This window comes from Drosophila novamexicana, unplaced genomic scaffold (assembly GCF_003285875.2).
Source record: "Drosophila novamexicana strain 15010-1031.04,08,12 unplaced genomic scaffold, DnovRS2.1 tig00000108-arrow-pilon, whole genome shotgun sequence".
Taxonomy (NCBI): Eukaryota; Metazoa; Arthropoda; class Insecta; order Diptera; family Drosophilidae; genus Drosophila; species Drosophila novamexicana.
In genome coordinates this window covers 3,850,568-3,870,964 of record NW_020824772.1, presented here as the reverse complement: position 1 = coordinate 3,870,964, position 20,397 = coordinate 3,850,568, and the positions used below count along the sequence as shown (strand labels likewise).

Here is a 20,397-nt window from a genome sequence, read left to right as displayed (position 1 = left end):
ACCTAAAAAAAAAAAAAAAGAAAAACAAAAAACACAAATGAAAATAAAAATATATAAAAATTAAACAAATACAAAAACTATGAAAGTATGAAATATTTGTAAATTGGATTGAGGGAAAATGAATTGTGAGCGAATTATTACTTTAATCAAATGGCATTTTCCAGCACTGGAATCCTTCACAAGCAAAACGACCATAGAAACTACTAATATGAATGTTGCGCAACACTGAAATTAATGTAGATTCAGATTCAGAACTCAACTGTACATTGTAAACTGGCAAATAGCTGCAGATACATACATCTTAGATACTCATGTATGCATGTACATCAGCAGAAATAGTTAAATATGATTCCAGTCGAATGACGACGACAAAGTGTGTTAAATACATACTCAAACCAGCATATTATATATATATAATTAATGAAACAAGTGTTAACTTTTCCCACGTAAATAATTTTTACCTTACAATCAAATCATTGTATTATTTAGACACACAGCTGAGAGGCAACAAGTAACAAAAACCAAACTTAATTTTACTATTAACTCACATTATACACAGAACAGGAATTGACAAGCAACTTCGGACATCCGAAGCTTATATACCCTTACAAGAAGGTGAAGAAAAATCACATGTGTCTCGCTCGAAATAAAAATCCGTTGTTTTTGTAATCTTGGCTAGAATGCATATGTACATATAGTATAGTACGATTCAGGTAAATGAGGGGATCTTTGCAGTAAGGGTATATTAATGTCTGCCTCAATAAACACACACACACACACATACACACACACACACACACACACACACACACAAACATACACACACACTACTTAGAAAGATTTACAGAAAGTACACAATTTATTTGAAAACAAAACACACAAAGTAAAAGAAATAAAACCTGTTAAAAACAAATGAAGATAATAGCAAAAAGAAAAAAAAAACAAAGAGAACTACGCATTACGGAAAGATAAACAAAAACAAACTAAATTGTTATACGGTATTATTATACTTTTTCTATAACTTATTATTTCCTTATTGAATAACAAAACAAAAAACAAAGTGAAAAAATAATAATTAAACAACAATTTAAAAAAGAACAAATGCTCATTTTTGCTCTGCTTGTGTTTAACAATTTGATTTGGGCGTCGCGTTGCTTGAACCGCTCCTGTGCCTGAATTTTAGTGCAGAAATATATAAAGACTCTCTTAGACTTGATTAATCCTGCCATTAACATGCAAAAATCTGCCTTTATACCACAATTTATAAAATAACAAATTCAGCCTTCTTAATCTGATTGTGTTTAACAATTTGATTTGGGCGCCGCGTTGCTTGAACCGCTCCTGTGCCTGAATTTTGCTGCAGACAGACGCTATATATCTTGCTTAGAGCTGATTAATCCAGTAATTAATACGGCAAATTCGCATGCTTGTTAAAGGAAAATTTAAAGAAGAACAAATACAGCCGTTTTGCTTTAAAGGCTCCTAACTCTGACGTTTAGTCCAGAGATTAGCCCTTTATATGTATGCACAGAGTTGCTTAGAGCTGATTAATCCAGCAATTAATATGGAAAATTCGCATGGTTAAACTCTATAAGTTATGTGACTATTTTTATTGCTTACCGTACAGAAAGGAACTACGTTCACTTTAGAATAGAGCGTATTTAAACGGAATACAATCAAGTAATAAAGCACAATTAAGTTGTATATATTTACAGAGTGGCTGCTGTGATAAACACCAGCGGTTGACTTAATATACTATGCATATCTAAGCTGCTATATGGCCGTCATATAAGCGCAAAGTTGTGATCTACGAGCGCACGCGAGCCCACGACTGGCGACAGACAGGTGGACAGACGCCGCTGACGGCACAGCAATTAAGTGCCACAGCACGTTGTGACGTGGGTCAACATGACACAGCCACTAGCCTGTTCCCGCCAAGCGGAAATGGATATTATTGCGTTCTATATATAGTGAAGGGGAAGTGGAGGGGGGGGGGGGGGGACTACTGTTTGGCCTCCAGTGGGAATAGCTGCTGATCGTCGTCGCAAAAGCGTATATTCCCGGTGACGGGCAGCATCTGTTGCTGCTTGAGGCTCATGTGCTGCAGCACTAACAGCACCTTGTCCCTGGCCAGCTCCTTGGCCACGGCCATTAGCATTTCTACAAAGGTTGCATCGAACTGCATGAAGCGACCGCAGTGCAGGACAATTGGAAAATCATTGCGGTAAAGCAGGCAAGCGGAACGGATCTCCGAGCGCAGCGTGTCCACGCCCGTGTAGAAGATGTCCGACTGGGGCACCACATGCACATAGAAGTTGGACTCGTGCTGCTTGAGGTAGACCTCGATTTTGGGATTGCCCAGACGCAGCAGTATGCAAATCATGCTGACCACAATGCCAAAGAGCAGGCCCATCTCCACGCCAGCGATCAAACATATGATCAGACTGCCCGTCCAGCTGAAAAAGTCCTTCTTGTTGGACGGCCACAGCTCCTTGATGGGTGTCAGGTCGATCTGTACATTAAATCTAGAATTATGTCCACATATTATACAAAACAGAACCTACCATAAACACAACTGCCGCAATGAGCACAGCTGCCAAGGATGCTCTGGGTATATACTGAAAGTAGGGCGTCAATATCGACAGCGCGGAGAGCACAATTAGACCCGTATAAATGCCAGCCATGGGCGTGCGCACGCCCGATGCCTGGCTGACCGCGGAACGCGTGAAGGCGCCACAAGTGGGCATGGCACTGAAGAAGGAGCCGGCCAAATTGCACAGGCCCAGCGTCAACATCTCCTGCGAGGCATCCAGCTTGCCATCCTTGACTGCAGGCGAAAATTAATAAAATCATGAGGAGTTGATGAGCAACAGTTTAGGTGCACATATTACGCATACGCACCGAAGGCCTTGGCAATAGCCACATTGGCCAACACGGCCACAATGGGCACCAGTATGACCCCGCTGCCCAGCTCGTGCAGAATATCGGTGAACACATAGGTGCGATTCTGGTACTCAAAGGCGAAGGGCGGCAACTTGAAGCTGGGCATGGCCGAGGATACCTTCGAGGAGAGCGCAAACGGCACCGCGTCCAGCGAGCTCCGGTGCACCCACATGTACACCAGCAGGCCGCTGAAGAAGACCACCAAGGCATTGCGCGATATGCTGATGTACCAGAGCACCTTTTTCAGGCGTTGATTAAGCGGCGTCTCTTGCTTAAACTTGACTTGGGACAGCAGCTAAGTCGGGTGGCAGCAAAGTAATTGTGTGATCTTCAGATGTGGTTTATGTAGACTCACCCGCAGTGAGAGCAGAAGGCAAAGGCAAGCAATGCCCAGGCTGGCATCCGAACCACGAATATTGCTAAAGTAGTCACCCATTGAGGTCACCTTCTTCAGACGAATGCCCAGCAGACTCTTCAGCTGTGCCATCACCACAATAAAAGCTGTGCCAGTCGTAAAGGCTTTCGTCACGGGCGCTGGTATAAAGCTGACTATGAAGCCCAACTGAAAGATGCCCATGAGCAGCTCGACAAAGCCGGCGAGAAAGGCCAGCACGATGACCATCTGCACCGGCTTGTCCGCACAAAACTGCAGCGTCATTATGGCCATCAGGCTGGTGGGTCCGATCGAGACCTGTGGAATTGTGCCAAAGAACACATATATGATGGAGCCAATAAATGCCGAGTACAGGCCGTATTCCGAGGACAGACCCGCCAGCGCCGCATACGCAATGCTCTGTGGTATGATGGTTAGGCCCAGTGTGATGCCCGCAATGAGATCGGCAAAGGCCTGCGGCCGATCGTAGCTGCGTATCCAAGTGAGTATGTAAATGCGACGCAGCAGCCAATGCGCCTCCTTGGGTGCACTGTATCTGCCTTGCATGTCCATGTCGAGCGTGTGTGCCAGCTCATAGCTATCGTCGCCATTTTTCGCCGTGTACTTGACCCCATCTCCGTCGCAGTTGGCTGCAAACGAAAATTGGCAAATGTATTCTCAATATTCTTGCACGCTCCTCGTCTCATCCTACGATCGTAAATGCTGGACACCGTGGCCTGCGGCCGTGTGCCAGGCACCCCAATTCGGCCCGTGGCTATGCCAAGCGTGCGCTTCCACGGCCAACGCATTTCGTACTGATTTTCGATTTTGCTAATGGGCAAACTTTAACTGAATTTTGTTTGTTTACTTTTCTGGCCAGGGGGATATTTTTAGAGTTAAGCCAGTATGCGACCTGCTCGAAAGCGCGATATGTAGCACCTGGCAGTCCGCAGCCGAGCCGGAGTTGACGTATTTTTTCCCCCAACTGTGTGAAAGCTTAATTAAATTTTTGCCGTCAGGCACGACTAGGTAGATAGATGTTATTATAAAGAGAGAAAAAACAGCTGAGGCTCTCTATTCGTATCGGAACAGATCTGTGCGCCAATTGAGAACCTGTTTGCCCTCAATTCATTATATGCAAATTTCAACTTTGCACTTTGCAAGTGTTTTCATATTTGAAATTTACAAATCCCGCTCAACTTTCAACTAGAACCATCTTCTAAGTGCAACTATCCTAGTTACTTATTTATTTAATTACTACATTAACTTTTCATATTCTTTGCTCAATGTCTCATGCCCAAAGTCAAGGCCTAGTGCCTGGCTTTGAGCTTTGCACAATATTTAATTTATAGATTAACATGTTTTTCTTTTTTGTTAACCCCAAGTGCTGCTCCGTTGTGAATGCGTCCTATTAATAGGTTGCTAATCCAAATATTGGACTGACTCATCAAATTTGGCGTTAATAATTGTGTGGCGAAAAAAAGTTCCACTTTGTGTTTAATTTACTAATATCTGATTTGTGTGCTACGTATATAATTATAGACACATACGTACTTTAGCATATTCATTTTATCGTATCGCTAATTTAATTAAAAGTTCGGACATGTCCACAGCGCATGTATTGTCTATAGAATTTTAAATAACTGCCGGCCTCTAATTATGTCAATTATAATATGAATTTATTATTTCCGTTATTATTCTCAAACTTGATCAGACTGGGTAAAAAAAACTCTTTATTGTGTTTTCGCCTGTTACAGAATTTTAGCTGAGTAAGTTCATCCAAATAATTCAATTACATCAAATAAATTGTTATATGACTGCGTTTTTAAACTTTCCTTTCAACTTAATAATACAAATTCTTCTTCCCAGCGAACGACTTTATAAAATATTTGTACATATCCTACGAGGAACTCATCGGATCTGTTATGATTTCAACATGTTTCACAAGGAAGTTTGAATAAATTCTTATCTTGAAATCTTAATAAAAGTTTATAGATCTTAAATATATTCATAAATATATCTCCCAAGCGTGAGCAGGTTTACTCAAACCTGTTTTTTAAAAATCTATTAAGCCATAATTTGTTAAAAATGGCACGGTTTATTCCTTCACAGTCTGCGTACCAGACACGATCTTCAGCAAATAAATCAAATTGAGTGCAAAATTTCAGATATATACATACGTTAATCTATATACTGATCTATATATATACACACAGTTAGGCACTGACCGTAGATAACACACCATTAATTAGGCATTGTCAGCAAATTTATGTGAAATTTGAGTAAAAGTAAAGTTCAACTAAATTGAGCGAATCGCTGTTAATTGTTCAAAATGTCACAAATTTATCAAGCGAAGCCTACACAAAGGCAAACTTTAAATAAAAATAAAAAAGCTTTATTTAAATCAATTTAATAAAGTGTATAATACAATTTCGTGGAATTAGAAAAGTTTGCCCTTGCCACAAGCTAATCCGCGAGATAACCCAGAATATTTCCAAGAAAATCTGTCTGCAGCACATTTACAATTTGTGTGTCTTATCAATTTGAGAACTTTTTTAAGACGAATCACTTTCTTTAGAATAACTATCAAACGTACCATCAAAGGATAATTTTTTGGTTAATGACATTTTAATATGCTCGCAACGATATCCGTTTATGTTAACCACAACTAATGTATTTAGTTCAAGGATTAAGCGAATTGTTTATTGCGGCTACGCGTGAGGCCAAGTGCGGCGCTTCACAATCTAAAGAAAACTGCCGAATGCGGGAATTTTGGAACGATAAATATGCGAGAACGGGCAGATCTGTCTGATAAACATGAAAAATGAAAAGAGTCAAGAAAACGGCGACATTTTGTCATCTTACGCCCAATGCCAACAACAATGAGACACTTAACGCCCATACGGTAGGCAGATGGATAAACAAACATTTCGTTAGGCGTGGAGGTGGCGGGCTATCCACAGTTGCCCCACTAGAGCTGAGAGCACAAGATAGTTATATATCTATGCATATATCTGGAGACAAACTATTTGAACAAGCCCCTCGGCTGCGATAATATATTCGCCGATCTGCGGTTGATAAGGGAAAGCGTACTGCCTTTCTGTGGATGTTAAGTATTTTTCCGTCTGTGGCAATCGAACGATCAATCAGACGTTCCAGAATGATAAGTCAAAAAATAACCAGGTCAATATTTAAACTAAAACTTAGACCAACAGGCAAGTACAATACATCTGCAGCACATAGCTATATTTATTAATTTGGACAATGTGATAATCAGTAACGTCTTGTGACAGCATAAATCTCCTTCTCTGTAAGTTGCGAGTGACAATAATTGATGATCTGATGCTGCACAAGTGTTAATTCAACTATGCAACAATTACAAGTCTCATTACAGCTAGAGGCTATCGCGAGGCTGTAAGGTGCTAATCTTTTAATTTGTTGTAATCATTTATCTGACGATAAGATAAGCTATCGTTTCTATCCTCGACTCTGGATACCTTCAATGAATTTACTTCCCCGTAAATGTGCAAAAAGTTAACATCTGAAGGTCAGTGGGCGTCTGGGCTGTTTATGTGATGGACAATTGGTCTCATTTTCTTACCGCTATCTACAAACAAATACCTAACACCGCATTCATATCGCAAAAAAAAAGAAAACAATGCTATTTTTATCTCAATAGTCAAGATAAGAAATGGGTTGGTTTATAAATAAGTTTCTCCATCTTAACTATTTATAATATAACACTAGTCTACAAATATAGATAAATAAAAGAATTATTGCTTAAATTATGAATATATAGTAATTGGTTTGATTTTTTAAAAGCAGTATTATAAGAGGAATAAATATTGCTTTAGTGTCTGAATTGTCGGATCAATGGGTCATGTCCAATTTAAAAAATCGCGCCGTGTTGTAAGAGTTCGTTTTATATTCGATAAGTACAGTAGTATCGATATACAATATATCGTAAGCAGCCAGATGTATTCATTGCAAAGATTTTTGAATAATAATATGTATATCTGTTGACACATATTTTATAAAAATTATTTCTTTGCACTGTGCCCATTTATAAACATCGATACTTGACATTAACTTACAACCATTTTAGGGTTGTAAAACACATATCGATATCTGGCCATAGTTGAATAAAATATGCAGTTCAGCTAACTTTTGTGCAACCTTGTTCGTTTATCGCAGCGAATAAAAATATAATTAGGAAAAATATATTTATCTGACGTTAAACAACTTAAGCGCCGTCGCTATTGCTCGTTTTTTTGCCCAAAAAAGCCAGCCAGTGAGAAGCGCAGAAATAGGAGGCGAGGCGACCATTGAACGAAAGCAAAAATTCGCAAAATTCAAGCAACGAGTGCGAGTGAAAAAGTGCAAAGGCAGAAGAAGAAGGAGGAGGTAAAGCAGAGGCAAAGTAGAAAACGACTAGCCACAAAGCACGAAAGGCTAACCCCCAAACAAAAAGAAGTGCGTGAATATTTAGAAAAATTAACGCCCGACCGCCATTAGTGTTTTTGTTATCGTCGTCGTCGTCAACGTTTTATTTGTTGTTACTCGGAAAAGGTGTTGAATGCTGGCTCCGGGAAAGGCGAAGAAGATCGGGCGACAACTCCTTCATTAAAGCGAGCATATTGTCGACATCGTACCCGTTCCCCGTCTCCATTTCTTCCTTGTATCTGTTGTGCATCGTGACGTCGCCAAGCGAAATTCAGATTCAGCCACCCAGCCAAAGCCAGCGAGAAGAGATACAAAGCAAAGAGCCAATAGACAGAAGCAGCAACAGAAATCAGAAGTATTTAAACAAAAAAAAAAGAAGAGAGAAAAAAAACAACAGAAAAAGTAGACGCAACCGAAGAAGAAACGCATAAAAATAAAATTTAAATCAGAAATAAGTTCAACTGAAAGCAGAGCTCCCCGTGCGTTCGTCGACTTTTGGTGCTGGCAATTGGCAATTGGCAATTGGCTTGCCCATCTTCTATTATGAACAACAATAGCAAGCGGAAAAGTCGACCTAGTGGCGGAGGCGGTGGCGGTGCCAGCGGCGGCATCTCAAGGTAAGAAGAAGCGCTGCTGCTGCAGTTGAAAAAGCACGAAGCGAATGCAAAGGCAAACGCACGAAGAAAAACACGGGCTAAGTGTTGTTGTGGGGTGCCCGTTGTTATTGTTGGAGCTAGTAAAAAAATAAAACCGCTCCAGGTTCCGCTGCCGTGAAAGGTGAAAGCGCGCGATTCGTTATTTTTTTTTTATTGTGTTTCTTTATCATTTTTTTTTCTTCTCAATATTCTTTTCTGTTTTTGTCAATTGCGTATCGCATGGAATTTGTAAAATTTAATGCCAACTAAATAAGAAGAAGGGGTACAAGCAATCAGTGCAAATTGCAATTACTTATATAATACGTCGCTCATGCATGTGTTTGTGCGTATGCGTGCGTGTGTGTGTGTGCGTTGGATCTGCTGATGGCGCTGGCCATGTACACATATTGTTTTACAATATGTGTTTGTGTGTGGTGTCATATTTTGAGCTTTGTTTACATTTCCCTTGCACAAACCCTCCCCAAAAGCAAAAAGAGGAGAAAACAAAACGACATAAACTATGTATAAAAAGCACAATGAATAATTTGTTTAAAGGCATCCAATTGTCCAGAAAAGCACACAAATGCACACACACACACATACATACACAAACACTCGAGCAATGAATATCTGAGAGCTCCCCACCATCTTCTCTTCATCAAACCCTTTAAATTTTCAATTGAAATATGACTGCCATACATAAATACTTACATTCTTACATCGATATTTGCGTACATATCTTTCTTATTTAAAGCTAAAATACCTAAACAATTGTTTTTTGAAAAAATTGTTGTATATGTATTTGTGTGTATATGTACAAGTGCGCACAGTGTTACCATGCCATTTCAATGCAGTTCACTATTTTTCAGCTGTTTGTGACCCACTGCAGTGCACGCTCACGACGTGCACATATCGTATTTTCTTTTTCTGCTTTGCTTGCCTCTTTTTCGTATGCATTTTTCTTGCATTGTCAGCATTTTGCTGTTTGCTGCTGCTGTGTGACGTGCGACACGGCGGCCGCTGCCGCTGCTGCTGCTGCTGCTGCCTTGGCACACTTCGCCTCCCGCCGGGCAAACAAAATTTGGGTCACTACAATTTGCTGACCGAACATTTGGTATCGCATCGTTCTTGTGCTCCCTGCCACTTCTCAGTTTATTCGGCATTCTGCCTATGCACACTTGCATTTAAGCCCCGGTCGTCTCAGCTATGTATGCATGTGCATGCATGTTTATGTATGTATGCACACATGCACGCCTCGGCCTATTTAGTTCGTATTTTGGCCTGCCTTCTGTGTAGGTAAATGCGCAGATGCGCTATCATGCGATTCCTCGATTCTCGGCCCACCTTATCAATGAGCCACTCTTGCTTCACGCATGATTCATTTTAAAACGCAAATCAATTATTTGCCTTCATTGACGAAAGTGTGCGCAGTGCACCATATAGCTTGCATTACTTCCAGGGGATAGTGTATATATATAATTATTATTATTGTTGCTGTGCGTGTCTCAGTTCATTGTGCGTTGCTGCGAGCTGGGCATTTCACGGTCGTCGATCCTGCACGCAATCAAAACAACCCCAAAACGCGTTCATATAGAAACATTTGGGATATATAATGAGCTAGTTCTGGTCCTCCAGAAATAAATTGCTGTAAATAGCTTCAACTAATTCTATTTAATCAAAAATTCTTTGAACTCTTCATTTATAACTAAACTACAGCTAAAGTCTACAGCCAAAAACAGTTATCCAAAGGCTCTAAGCAACAGATAAAACTAGAATAGAACATACACACATACACTCAAAAAGATAAATAACATAGATAAAACAAATGAAAATGTTCAAGTCGTCAATGCCAGACTAAAGGATACCCTGCACCTTGCTAAGAATAGTCGTTACATTACTTTCCTGCCACATGGCAATCCAACATTCTTTACATATTTTCAGGACGTTAACATAAATAAATAAATTAATTATATAACTTAATTATAAATATGCACAGATAAGCGGATAGATGCAGATCAAAATTTTTGTTTTAAATTTATGGGGTCAGCGATTTTTTTTTTGATACTATTTTGAATGGGTGCGCAGGGTATGAACAAAGGGCAGGTGTGTGCATATTTGATTTAGTTCATGAACAGGGAAGCATTTTTAAAATCGAGTTCACTGGACTGAACCAAAGCGCAAACATATACACACACACACACACACACACACACACACACACATATGATATGACCAGCTCTTATTTACTTTCGTGGGCTGGGCAGGGCGTGGTTTGGGGTAGGGGACTACGGACCCACTAACAACAACAGCGACGACGACGACGACGGCGACAGCGAATCGATATCGTAGCCCAGCGCATCGCATCGCAGCGCAGCGCAGTGCAAGCGTCGATGTCGACCCTGAGCAACGTTCGGGCTCGATTGCTTTTGCTCGTTTCGGTTGCTTTGCTTTTGCTGGGCTAACCAAGAGACCCGAGCTGGGTTGATAAAATTTGGGTGGGTGGGTGAGGTGAGGTAGAGAGGGTGTCTGCTTAAATGGTAAGTCGTACTAATGGCTCCGTTTGCTGTTTTCCTTACAGATACAACGCCAACGACAACAGTTTACGGCAAGCGAACAACAAGGCGGGCGGCGTCGGTAGCGGCAGTGGCGGCGGCGGAGTTGGACGTTCGCTGGCGCAGGGCGTCTATAACAACACCTTTTTCATGCACTCGGCAACGGCGCTGGTCGGCAGCGTTGTGGAGGTTCGCCTGCGTTCGGGTAATATTTATGAGGGCGTATTCCGTACATTTTCGGGCAATTTTGACATCGCACTGGAGCTGCCGGCGTGCATTAAAGCAAAAAATCAGCCCGATGAGGGCAAAACAGTTCCCAAACACATCATATTCCCGGCGGACACCGTGGTAACCGTAATAGCTAAGGATTTCGATTCGCAATACGCGACTACGGGCGCATTTAAGACCGACGGCGCCATATCCGACAAGTGCAACGGTAACTTGAATCATGTTCATCTATGTGTAGCATTATCGATTGACTAAACGTTGTTGTTGTTCTCTTGACAGGCACACGCTTCGACGAAAAGGAGCTTGAGCCATGGGACTCTGGTGCCAATGGCGACATTGAAATTGAATTGGATGGCGCCGCCAATGGCTGGGATGCAAATGAGATGTTCCGCAAGAATGAGAATCAGTTTGGTGTCACGTCAACCTTCGATGATTCGCTGTCATCGTACACGGTTCCCCTGGATAAGGGCGATTCGTTAGAGTTCAAGGAGGCCGAGGCCAAGGCTGAGAAATTGGCGGCAGAGATTGAGAACAATCCCACATGCCGGGAGCGTTTGGATTTAGAAAATGGTGATGAAGAAACTCTTTTCGCTGCCGTCGAAAGACCAGCGCCAGATCATGAACAAGAGCGCGAGCGTGAGCGCATCGAACGGGAGAGGGAGCGCGAACGGGAGCGTGAAGAACGCGAACGTGAGCGGGAACGTGAACGAGATCGCGGCAATAAGCCACGTGGTGGCGGCCCAGGTGACTACCAGCTGCGTGAGACAATGAGCAGCGATCGTTACATCACCAAACAGACGCGCAGCAACAATGGGCCGCCTGGATCGCATGCTGTCATGTCCTCGCAATCTTCAACAGTGACCGGATCACGCGATCGTGATAATCGCGATTCGGTTATGATGGGTCAGCAGGGCATGGGCCAGGGCGGAGCAACACAATCGCAAGCAGTGCTTATACTGGCTGGCAGTTTGAAAAATCCGGGCCCATCCTCGGCGTCAGGTAATCCATCAGATACGGCAGCCGGCAGCAAATATGGCGGTGGGGGCTCGATGATAAAACGCAATAAGCCTGTGACGCAAGGCGGCAAAATATTGCGCGGCAATCCGCCCAACAACGTCGGCGCCGGCAACACATCAAATGTGCCACAAGGCAATAACACCAACAATGTGGGCAACAAGAGTGGTGGCTCATCAATGGGCATACAGAATCAGTTCTCCTACCAGAGCAACTCACAGGTTATACACGGGTAAGTGATCTCTTTCCACATGCTATGTCACATAGGAATTCTCAAGATTCAATTAATTTTAAATACTTTCACCACAACAGCTCCAATCAATACCGCAACCAAGGGCATATAAGCGGTGCGTCCAAATTGAACGGCGGCGAATCTGGCTCCAATACGGGCAAGCCGTTGCCTCAGCGCCAGATGCGCCAGTACCAGGGCTCTCAGAGCAGCTCCTCGCTCAATTATGGCGGTGATACGCAACCGCTGGGTAAGCCCATGCACGGTGGCCATGTTCATGGTGGCCACAACAGTAACTCGCCGCCACTGCAGACTGGTGGCCAGCAGCAGCAGCAGCAGCAGCCGCCGCCGCAACAACAGCAACAACCACAACAGCAACAGGCACAGCAACAGCACCAGAGTCAGCCGCAACAGCAACGTCAAGTACGCTCGCGCGATAATCAAACTCAGGATCTGCGTCAGTTTGGTCAGAACTTTCATCTGGTTAGCAACAATTCGCCGCCGCAGCAACAACAACAGCAGCATAATCTGCAACGTGGTGGCTTGCAGCAATCGGTATCACCGCCGCAGCAGCAACAACAACAACAACAGTCGCAAATGGTCATGCAGCATGTGCATGTTCCACCGCTTCATCACCAGCAGCTGCCACCACAACAACACTATGTTTCTCAGCAGCAGCAGCAGCCGCCACCACAACAGCAACATGCTCAACACATGCAACAAAAGGCGCCACCGTCGCAGCAGCAGCAGCAACTGGTTGCTGACAGTCAGCACCAGCATGTGTCCAAGCAGCAACAGCATCAGGGGCAGCCTCAGACACAGCCCACACAACAGCAACAACAGCAGCAGCAGCAACAGCAGCAACAACAACAGCAGCAGCAGCAACAACAACAGCAGCAACAGCAGCCGGTGCAGCTGGTCCAGGAGCCAAGCCAGCCACCGCAACCTATATATCAAGTTATGACGGTGGTGCCTCCTTCTAGCATACAACAGCCGCAAACTTCGCCCGTGGTGATAACCTCGCCAGCTATAATGGAACAGCAAGCGCCTCCGCCCTTACAGGCCACTCCAAAGCCGGACGCATCGCCAGCACCCAATATTGGTGTGGGGGCTAGTAGCAGCAGTAGCAGCACCACGCCCACGGGTATTGCCAACACGCCCACAACGGCCACCACTGGTGGTACCGGCACTGGGTCAGATAAGTCCACACCAGTGGCCAGTGCTACAAGCAGCGCCACGGCCACAGCCGCTGGCGGCACAGGCAGCAGCACCACTACCAGCGGCGCCACGCCTGTGGTAAAGAAACCACATGTGCTGAATCCATCAGCCAAGCCATTTACGCCGCGCGGTCCCAGTACACCCAATCCATCGCGGCCACATACGCCACAAACTCCGGTGCCCATGCAGACAATCTTCACGACCACGGGCGCCCATATGGCGGCGGCCAACCAACCGATCTACATGGTGCAGCAGCCGCATGCATTCCAAGCACCGACACATCCAGGCGGGCAGGCGCCGCGCATGCGTCGTAATAACTATGGTAAGTGGAGTAGCAGGTATACATATATATAGATGTGAGGAATCAATGTTGTTGTTATCTTTTAGGTCAATTGGGTGGATCACAAATGCATGTGTCAGCCACAGCGGCAACAGGACAGCCATTGATGGCCACGGCACCGTTACCACAATTCATTCAATACCAGCATACACCGCATCCACCACATTTCCAACCGCAATATGGCCCGATGCCGATGCGCGTGTATCCAGAGCAGCCGCAACAGTTACAGTTCTTGGCACAGACGACGCCATCGACGACGCCATCACCGGGTCAGCCGCATCAGGCTTTCCATCCGCCACCACAGCCCTCCCCTGCCGGCGGGGGACCTCAGCCCACATTCACAACCCAAGGACAACCACAGGCGGCATACCACCTGATGTGCGTACATCCCCCGCAGATCATGCCCAGTCCCTACTTCCAGACGTCAACGCCGCAGCATCCGCCGCAAAATCAACAGTTTCAGATTGTAATGCAGCAGCATACCACGCAGTAAGCTGTACGTTCTCGATGGAAACATTTGCGGCTGACGTCACAGTGGAACCCACATCAACAGCGTCAAAATCTCATAGCCCCTTTCCGCCCCACGCCCTACATGCACAGCAACACACCACACTCAGATATACACACACACACAAACACAAACATACACAGACACACACACACGCACACACACATGCGCATAGAAACCATCTCTGCATCGCCATCAACAACCACACTGATGATTCTTGGGCATTGCCTGGACAGATTGAGCTCCGATCAGTTGTATTCACCTCGCCAAGCCATTCGTAATGTCTATTATCAGGTGCGATAATGCGCTTCATCCTGCATCCAGCATACATCATACTTATACACATCGCAAGAGAAACACCAACACAAACAACTAGGAAATTATAAAATATAATTAACAAAAACAAAAAAAAGGAAGGGAAACTAGTGAATTTATCTAAAGCGCTCGAAAGCCAAAAAAAAAAAATGAATATATATATATATATATTTATATATGTATATATATATATATATATTTGTCATTGAATCAGCAAGAAGAACGTTGATTTCAGAACATCTCCAAAGTTGTTATCCGATGGCATTACTGATTTCTGTATATCCAATCTCTAATGACTTGTTTTGTGTATCGAGTTGCCTGTACCGTGTCCCGAAAATCAAACAAACCCCAATTGATTGAAATTGTGCTGTAAAACAAAAAGAAAGAATCAAATCAAAAAATTGAACTGAAGGAAAACACGTGAAGCCCAATTAAAAAAGAAAAAACCAATTAATATGAATTTTTGTAAAATTGCTTAAAGCGTAACTCTTGAATTCACTTCGGTACTATTGCTATACATATATATATATATATATATATATACATATATATATATAGATATAAATATATATAATTCGATGAGCTTTGACGTGCTTCAGATCAACACACACACACACACAGATACACCTACACACGCAAACTTAAAGCAGTAGAGCAGCAGCTCACATAGACAAACAAAAGCAATGGATGACCCGCGGACAAATTAATATCCAAAGTCATTATTCCAAATTTCCAACGAATATTTTCCATCAATCCAAGCAATTTGTTGAAAACACTCTAATAATATCTTACATCTATATCTACATCGTGGGATTGGTTTTTTCATTGGATATGCATGAGAACAAATTCCACTTTGAAAACCCAACACAAGTTCTGCTTGGTTCGCTGAAAAAAAATAAGTAGAGCGACGAATGTGAATTGAAGAGTCGATATTTTATTTTGAACTTTGTTGTAGAAACTGATTAATTTTGTTGAAATTTAATTTTGTTTGGACTTCTACATTCTCAATCAAAATTCTAAAAAAAAAAAAAAAAAATTCGTAAGAACACGCGATTTAAACTGAAATGTATTTTTATTGTTTTTTTTTTTTCTGATTGGTTTTTTTTTTTTTGCATTGTTCGAACAACAACATTTGCAAGCGCGCGCAAGTCTGAATCAGGTTTATGGGTTTTAGTGCCTCCGTTGTCCTTCAAAGAAAACGTCTTAATCCTTTGCCGGTCATCAATCAGTTCGATTCTGTTCAGTATGATCAATATTTGCATCTGTTGTGGTCCTGTTTTGTTTTGTAAAGTTTCCTTAAATGAAAATGAAAAGAAAGAGAAAATAATAATTATTAATTAAAATAAAAATAAAAAAAAAACAAAAACCACAAAAAAAAAACACAAAAACAAAACATCTAAATATCTTGTGTATTTATTACCGTTTAACGCAAGGGCATGACATCCCACCGCAGGATCTACAAGAGATAAGAAGAGTGTGTACAAGTCGCACATGTTATGTGTGCTCTGTTGAGATTTCTTTACCCAAACTCGTCAAAATGGCTGTGATATGATATAAAATACATAAGGTCACAGGCATTTTAACGACATGGTATAAGAAAATTGCAATGCAACAACGATAATCGTCCTTGCCAGCCCATCCTGCCGCCGAGGGCAATGAATTTGAGCAATTCGCACGAAACTCATCAAAATGGCTGTGATATGACTTGATAACGGCAACATTTCACAACCCCTTGAAGAGTTACGCAAGAATTGAGTGGGCTGGTCTTTACGTATCAAAGCGACGTTAGCTGTCGCCATAATGAGATGCAAACACTTGTTGGGTTTGTTGTAGTCCTGTTTATGGCGTGATTTGGTACTTTTCTGCTACCTTGCCCTTTGCAATGCCCATCAAAGCTGGCTGTGATACGATTCAATTGCAGATATATCATTCTCAGCCCTTTTTGATGACATTGAAAGTAAGACATGTACACACATACACACACGCACGCACGCTCACGAACTCTTATAAATTCACGTAACCAAGACGTTAACCGGCAATCTGGACGACGTAACGCTTTTGGGCGTAACGTTAAAGTACATAGACCTAAATGGCTTTCAATTTGTACGTGTATGTGTGTGTTTGTGTGTGTGTGTGTGTGTATGCATGTTTGGCATCTGCTGTAAGCCGCTAATTTTACTAATTTAAGCATGTCCCGGCACTTGCTTACGCATTACTTTTCTGCTTTGTAGGTTAAGTAGCCAAAAATCTGCTGCATGTTGCATGCCGTACACACTTTGTATGTGCGTATGTGTGCATAGCTAAACAGCAAAATGGCAACGCTGTCAACGACTGCGGCTGCGACTGCGACTGCGACGGTGACCACCGCCCTCAGCCGCAGCTTAAATGTCTGCCAGTCAGTCTAACTGTGAACTGTTGTCTGCACCATTTACGTACGAGTTTGTGTACGCATGTGTGAGTTGCGAGCGGGTGTATGTGTGCGTGTGTGTGTGTGTGTTGAGCGTGTTCATACACCCCTAGCGCGCGCCCTTTGCCTAGCATTCAGCGGCAGCAACAACAACAACCACCATTCGCATTTTGTTCATGTTTAGGGAGCGTTACGAAAGATATACGAATTTCGAATTGTTTGCCACAAATTGAGGCATTTCAATTTCCTGCAACATTTTCTTAAGTTTGTATTCAATATACACATATGCATATATGTATATTAAGGCAGCCGGTATCTTATCTTTTGACAATTTTCATCATTTGCAGTTTTAAGCATTTCAAACATATACGATAATGTATGTATATACTTGTGTGTGTATGTGTTTATAGGGTGTTGCCCAGTCGGCTTATTGATTTGTGTGCTAACTGTTGTTGCTGGCTCCGCTGCTGTCGCTGTCGCTGCTGCCGCCGCTGCTGCTGCCGCTGCTGCTGCCGCTGCTGCTGCAGTCCCATGCAACCGAATTGAGCATTAATATGTATGTACATATGTGTGTTTGTATGTATGTATGTATGCATGTATATAAACACATATGTACACATAAGTTGTGAAAAACCGACGAAATGACGGACCATCCCTTATTTGGCACGTACCCGGCGACTTGCTCTCTCTAGCTCTCTCTCTCTCTCTGTCCTGTGTTTGTACTCTTTCTCTACCCACCAGCTGCCATGTATGGGTGTGTATGCTTGTTGGTTTGTGTGCGTGTGTGTGTGTATTACTACCGTCGCAGACATCGGGCTTGCCACCCACCCTATTTCCAGCGGCAGGAACAACATCATCATCGTCATCAACATCATCATCATCGTCGTCGTCGTCGTCGTCGTTGTCCTGGTCGGCATTTGTCGTGTGTATACCGAAATACGTGAAATTCATTTATGGCTCGTATCCTTTTTGTTGTTACTGCCGCTGCCGTTGCCGCTGCCGCTGCTGCTGCTTTGTTCCTGTTTCGGGGCGACGGCCGCGACGTATTCGTCCTGGTCGTTGTCTTTGCTTCAGCTTCTGCCTTGCGCCCACTTTCCGTGTTCCGCCCAACGCCGCTACGCATTTCATGTCGTACGCGAACTTATCTGCCTTTAATTGTGGGAATCCTTAAAAATCCAAAATACTATTTTCACATATATCCATACCGGGTGTGCTGTCCTGGCTAATTGCATTTTCTCTATCCTCTGGGCAACGCATATTGTATTCCCACTGAATGCGGCTTTCCTGATCCAGAACTGGCCAAATGTGTATATCGAAGTGTGGTACACATCTAAATACAATTAAATGTTTTTTTTTTTTTTTGCGCAGTTTCGAAATGGCCGCAAACTCTGAAGAATGAAACGATGAAGAGGGGTGTGGGGGGAGTGTAAGAAAAAACGCAACAAACGCAATATTCTGCAAAATTTTCATCGTCGCTTTCACTTTAGTTTTTCACTTGTTTAACTATATCAAATGTATTTTTTATGCACAATTATTTGGTCCATGGCTTGTGTACGATTTTTGGCATATTAATTAACATTTATTTATTGTGAATTTACCATTAAATTGGCAAATAATTTATTAACCGGTTTTTCTCGTGACGTTTTCGCCTTTTTACAACCTCACACAGAGAACAGAACGGACGACCAACTGCTGTCTGTTAGCTGGCTCTGTTAGTCGCTAGCTGCCTTCCATTTCGTTCGTTTTCTTCGTTGTGCATGTTTGTGTGTTTGTGTGCGTGTGTGTGCCGTTTGGGCAGGACTTCGTGCCGGCTTCGGCCGGCTTCGGACGGTTCGGCTTACAGTTACTTCGTGTTTTAGTATAGTTTTCGGTTACATGCGGTGGATGCGCGCGCGAAAAAAGGGCAAAAAAGGCGCGCCCCCATCCGTCAACCACCGAAAATACATAAAATGTATTCCGTGTTTGTTTCTTCCAATACTCACACAACTATATGGTTACACATTCAAAGCAAGAGAGCGTTTGAGCGAGACAGCGACATAGAAAGTGAGCGGCCCTTGAACATATCCTGCCGCTGTAAACTGCCGCTGCTGTTGTTCTCACTGTTAACGAACATGTTTGCATTTGGAGCACCCTGTGCGCTATAACAGCCCGAGGTAACGGTCAAATGCAAAACGCCTTGGAATTTGAATGTGTCAGTTTCTTTATTTCATTTATCCGTTTACACAAAAAAAAAATGATCAACAGCATGAAATTCTACACAAATGTTGTAAATGTAAACAATGTTAATAAATATTGTACGAATTACACTGTGCATGGTTGATGTAAAATAACAAATGTGCGGGTTGTTGTTCAGAGTGTGTATAATAGGGTGGTTTGTCTTGCATATATGAGGTTAGGTTCCAGCCGCATCAGTATGTAAAACAATTAACAAGTTCCGGAACCATTCCAGGGTTACGTTACGCATCGAAGCAGCTGAACATTGAACCAGCGCGCATCAATCGAAAGGACTGGCAAGTTAAAACTAAAAACGAGATGCATATATATCTACTTTTGTTTTTTTTTTTGTTTTTTTTTGTTTTTTGTTTGTTTTTTGTTCATGGCATGATTGAACAGTGCCGAATGTCATTACTATATATGTAGGTGTGTATGAATGTATGTAATTTCATAGTATGCGAATGCGAATGTATGCGTGTGTGTGTGTGTGTATGTATGCATGATTGGTGTTGAGATACATTTAATAATCATAAAAATACATATTGCAAAAGTTGTTGGCAATTAATCAAATCAGGTGTTCTTCTAAATAAACCTGTAATCAGGACATTTTTTGTATGTATGCACGTGTACGCCTACAACACAAACATCGTATATGGTATAATATATTATTGTTTACAAAGAGCTTAAAATGTATTGCAACAGGGCCAATTTCCAAATGCTAATATTAAATATGTTTTTGCTTTTCATTCAATTCGTGAATTCTTGTTAGTATAAGTATGTATATAAGTATGTACGAAAATCGTACGAGACAATGTTATGAGTATCTTAAGAACTACGGGATCTTGATCTTGAGTTCTGGAGAGATGCTAGGCCTACCTACTAACCAAATGAAAGGGAGAGCCTTAGCTCCTGTTTTTGTATGCGTGTGTCTGTCTGTCTTGTGAGTGTGTGTCGGTGTGTGTGTGTGGGTGTGTGTGT

General features: G+C 42.7%; 2 protein-coding genes across 3 annotated transcripts; one reads left to right on the top strand and one right to left on the bottom strand.

Annotated features, from left to right (window-relative positions):
* Window positions 1-1,992: 1,992 nt before the first annotated feature.
* Window positions 1,993-6,041, bottom strand: LOC115772114 (sodium-independent sulfate anion transporter). 2 transcript variants are annotated; one of them, XM_030718087.1, is made up of 5 exons: window positions 5,913-6,041; window positions 3,299-3,966; window positions 2,902-3,238; window positions 2,565-2,827; window positions 1,993-2,512 (listed from the first exon to the last, which is right to left on the bottom strand). In XM_030718087.1, exons 1-5 carry the CDS (start codon window positions 5,941-5,943, stop codon window positions 2,003-2,005), a joined length of 1,809 nt encoding a protein of 602 aa, XP_030573947.1. In that variant the 5' UTR covers window positions 5,944-6,041; the 3' UTR covers window positions 1,993-2,002. The 2 variants fall into 2 exon arrangements, with proteins under 2 accessions (XP_030573947.1, XP_030573946.1); XM_030718086.1 differs by lacking the exon at window positions 5,913-6,041 and adding an exon at window positions 4,029-4,230.
* A 1,370-nt stretch (window positions 6,042-7,411) lies between these two features.
* LOC115772113 (ataxin-2 homolog) lies at window positions 7,412-15,248 on the top strand. The gene is made up of 5 exons (XM_030718084.1): window positions 7,412-8,376; window positions 10,973-11,382; window positions 11,454-12,420; window positions 12,501-13,957; window positions 14,023-15,248. Exons 1-5 carry the CDS (start codon window positions 8,303-8,305, stop codon window positions 14,466-14,468), a joined length of 3,354 nt encoding a protein of 1,117 aa, XP_030573944.1. The 5' UTR covers window positions 7,412-8,302; the 3' UTR covers window positions 14,469-15,248.
* Window positions 15,249-20,397: the final 5,149 nt, after the last annotated feature.

Bases quoted from the DNA above. Each gene is read 5' to 3' on its own strand.
- LOC115772114 (XM_030718086.1), bottom strand. From the start codon at position 4,125: ATGCGTTGGCCGTGGAAGCGCACGCTTGGCATAGCCACGGGCCGAATT. The intron at 3,239-3,298 runs GTGAGTCTACAT...CACCCGACTTAG, and splicing joins GCCTTCTGCTCTCACTGCGG to CTGCTGTCCCAAGTCAAGTT. The intron at 2,513-2,564 runs GTAGGTTCTGTT...TTTAATGTACAG, and splicing joins TTGCGGCAGTTGTGTTTATG to ATCGACCTGACACCCATCAA.
- LOC115772113 (XM_030718084.1), top strand. From the start codon at position 8,303: ATGAACAACAATAGCAAGCGGAAAAGTCGACCTAGTGGCGGAGGCGGT. The intron at 8,377-10,972 runs GTAAGAAGAAGC...TTTTCCTTACAG, and splicing joins GCCAGCGGCGGCATCTCAAG to ATACAACGCCAACGACAACA. The intron at 11,383-11,453 runs GTAACTTGAATC...TTCTCTTGACAG, and splicing joins CATATCCGACAAGTGCAACG to GCACACGCTTCGACGAAAAG.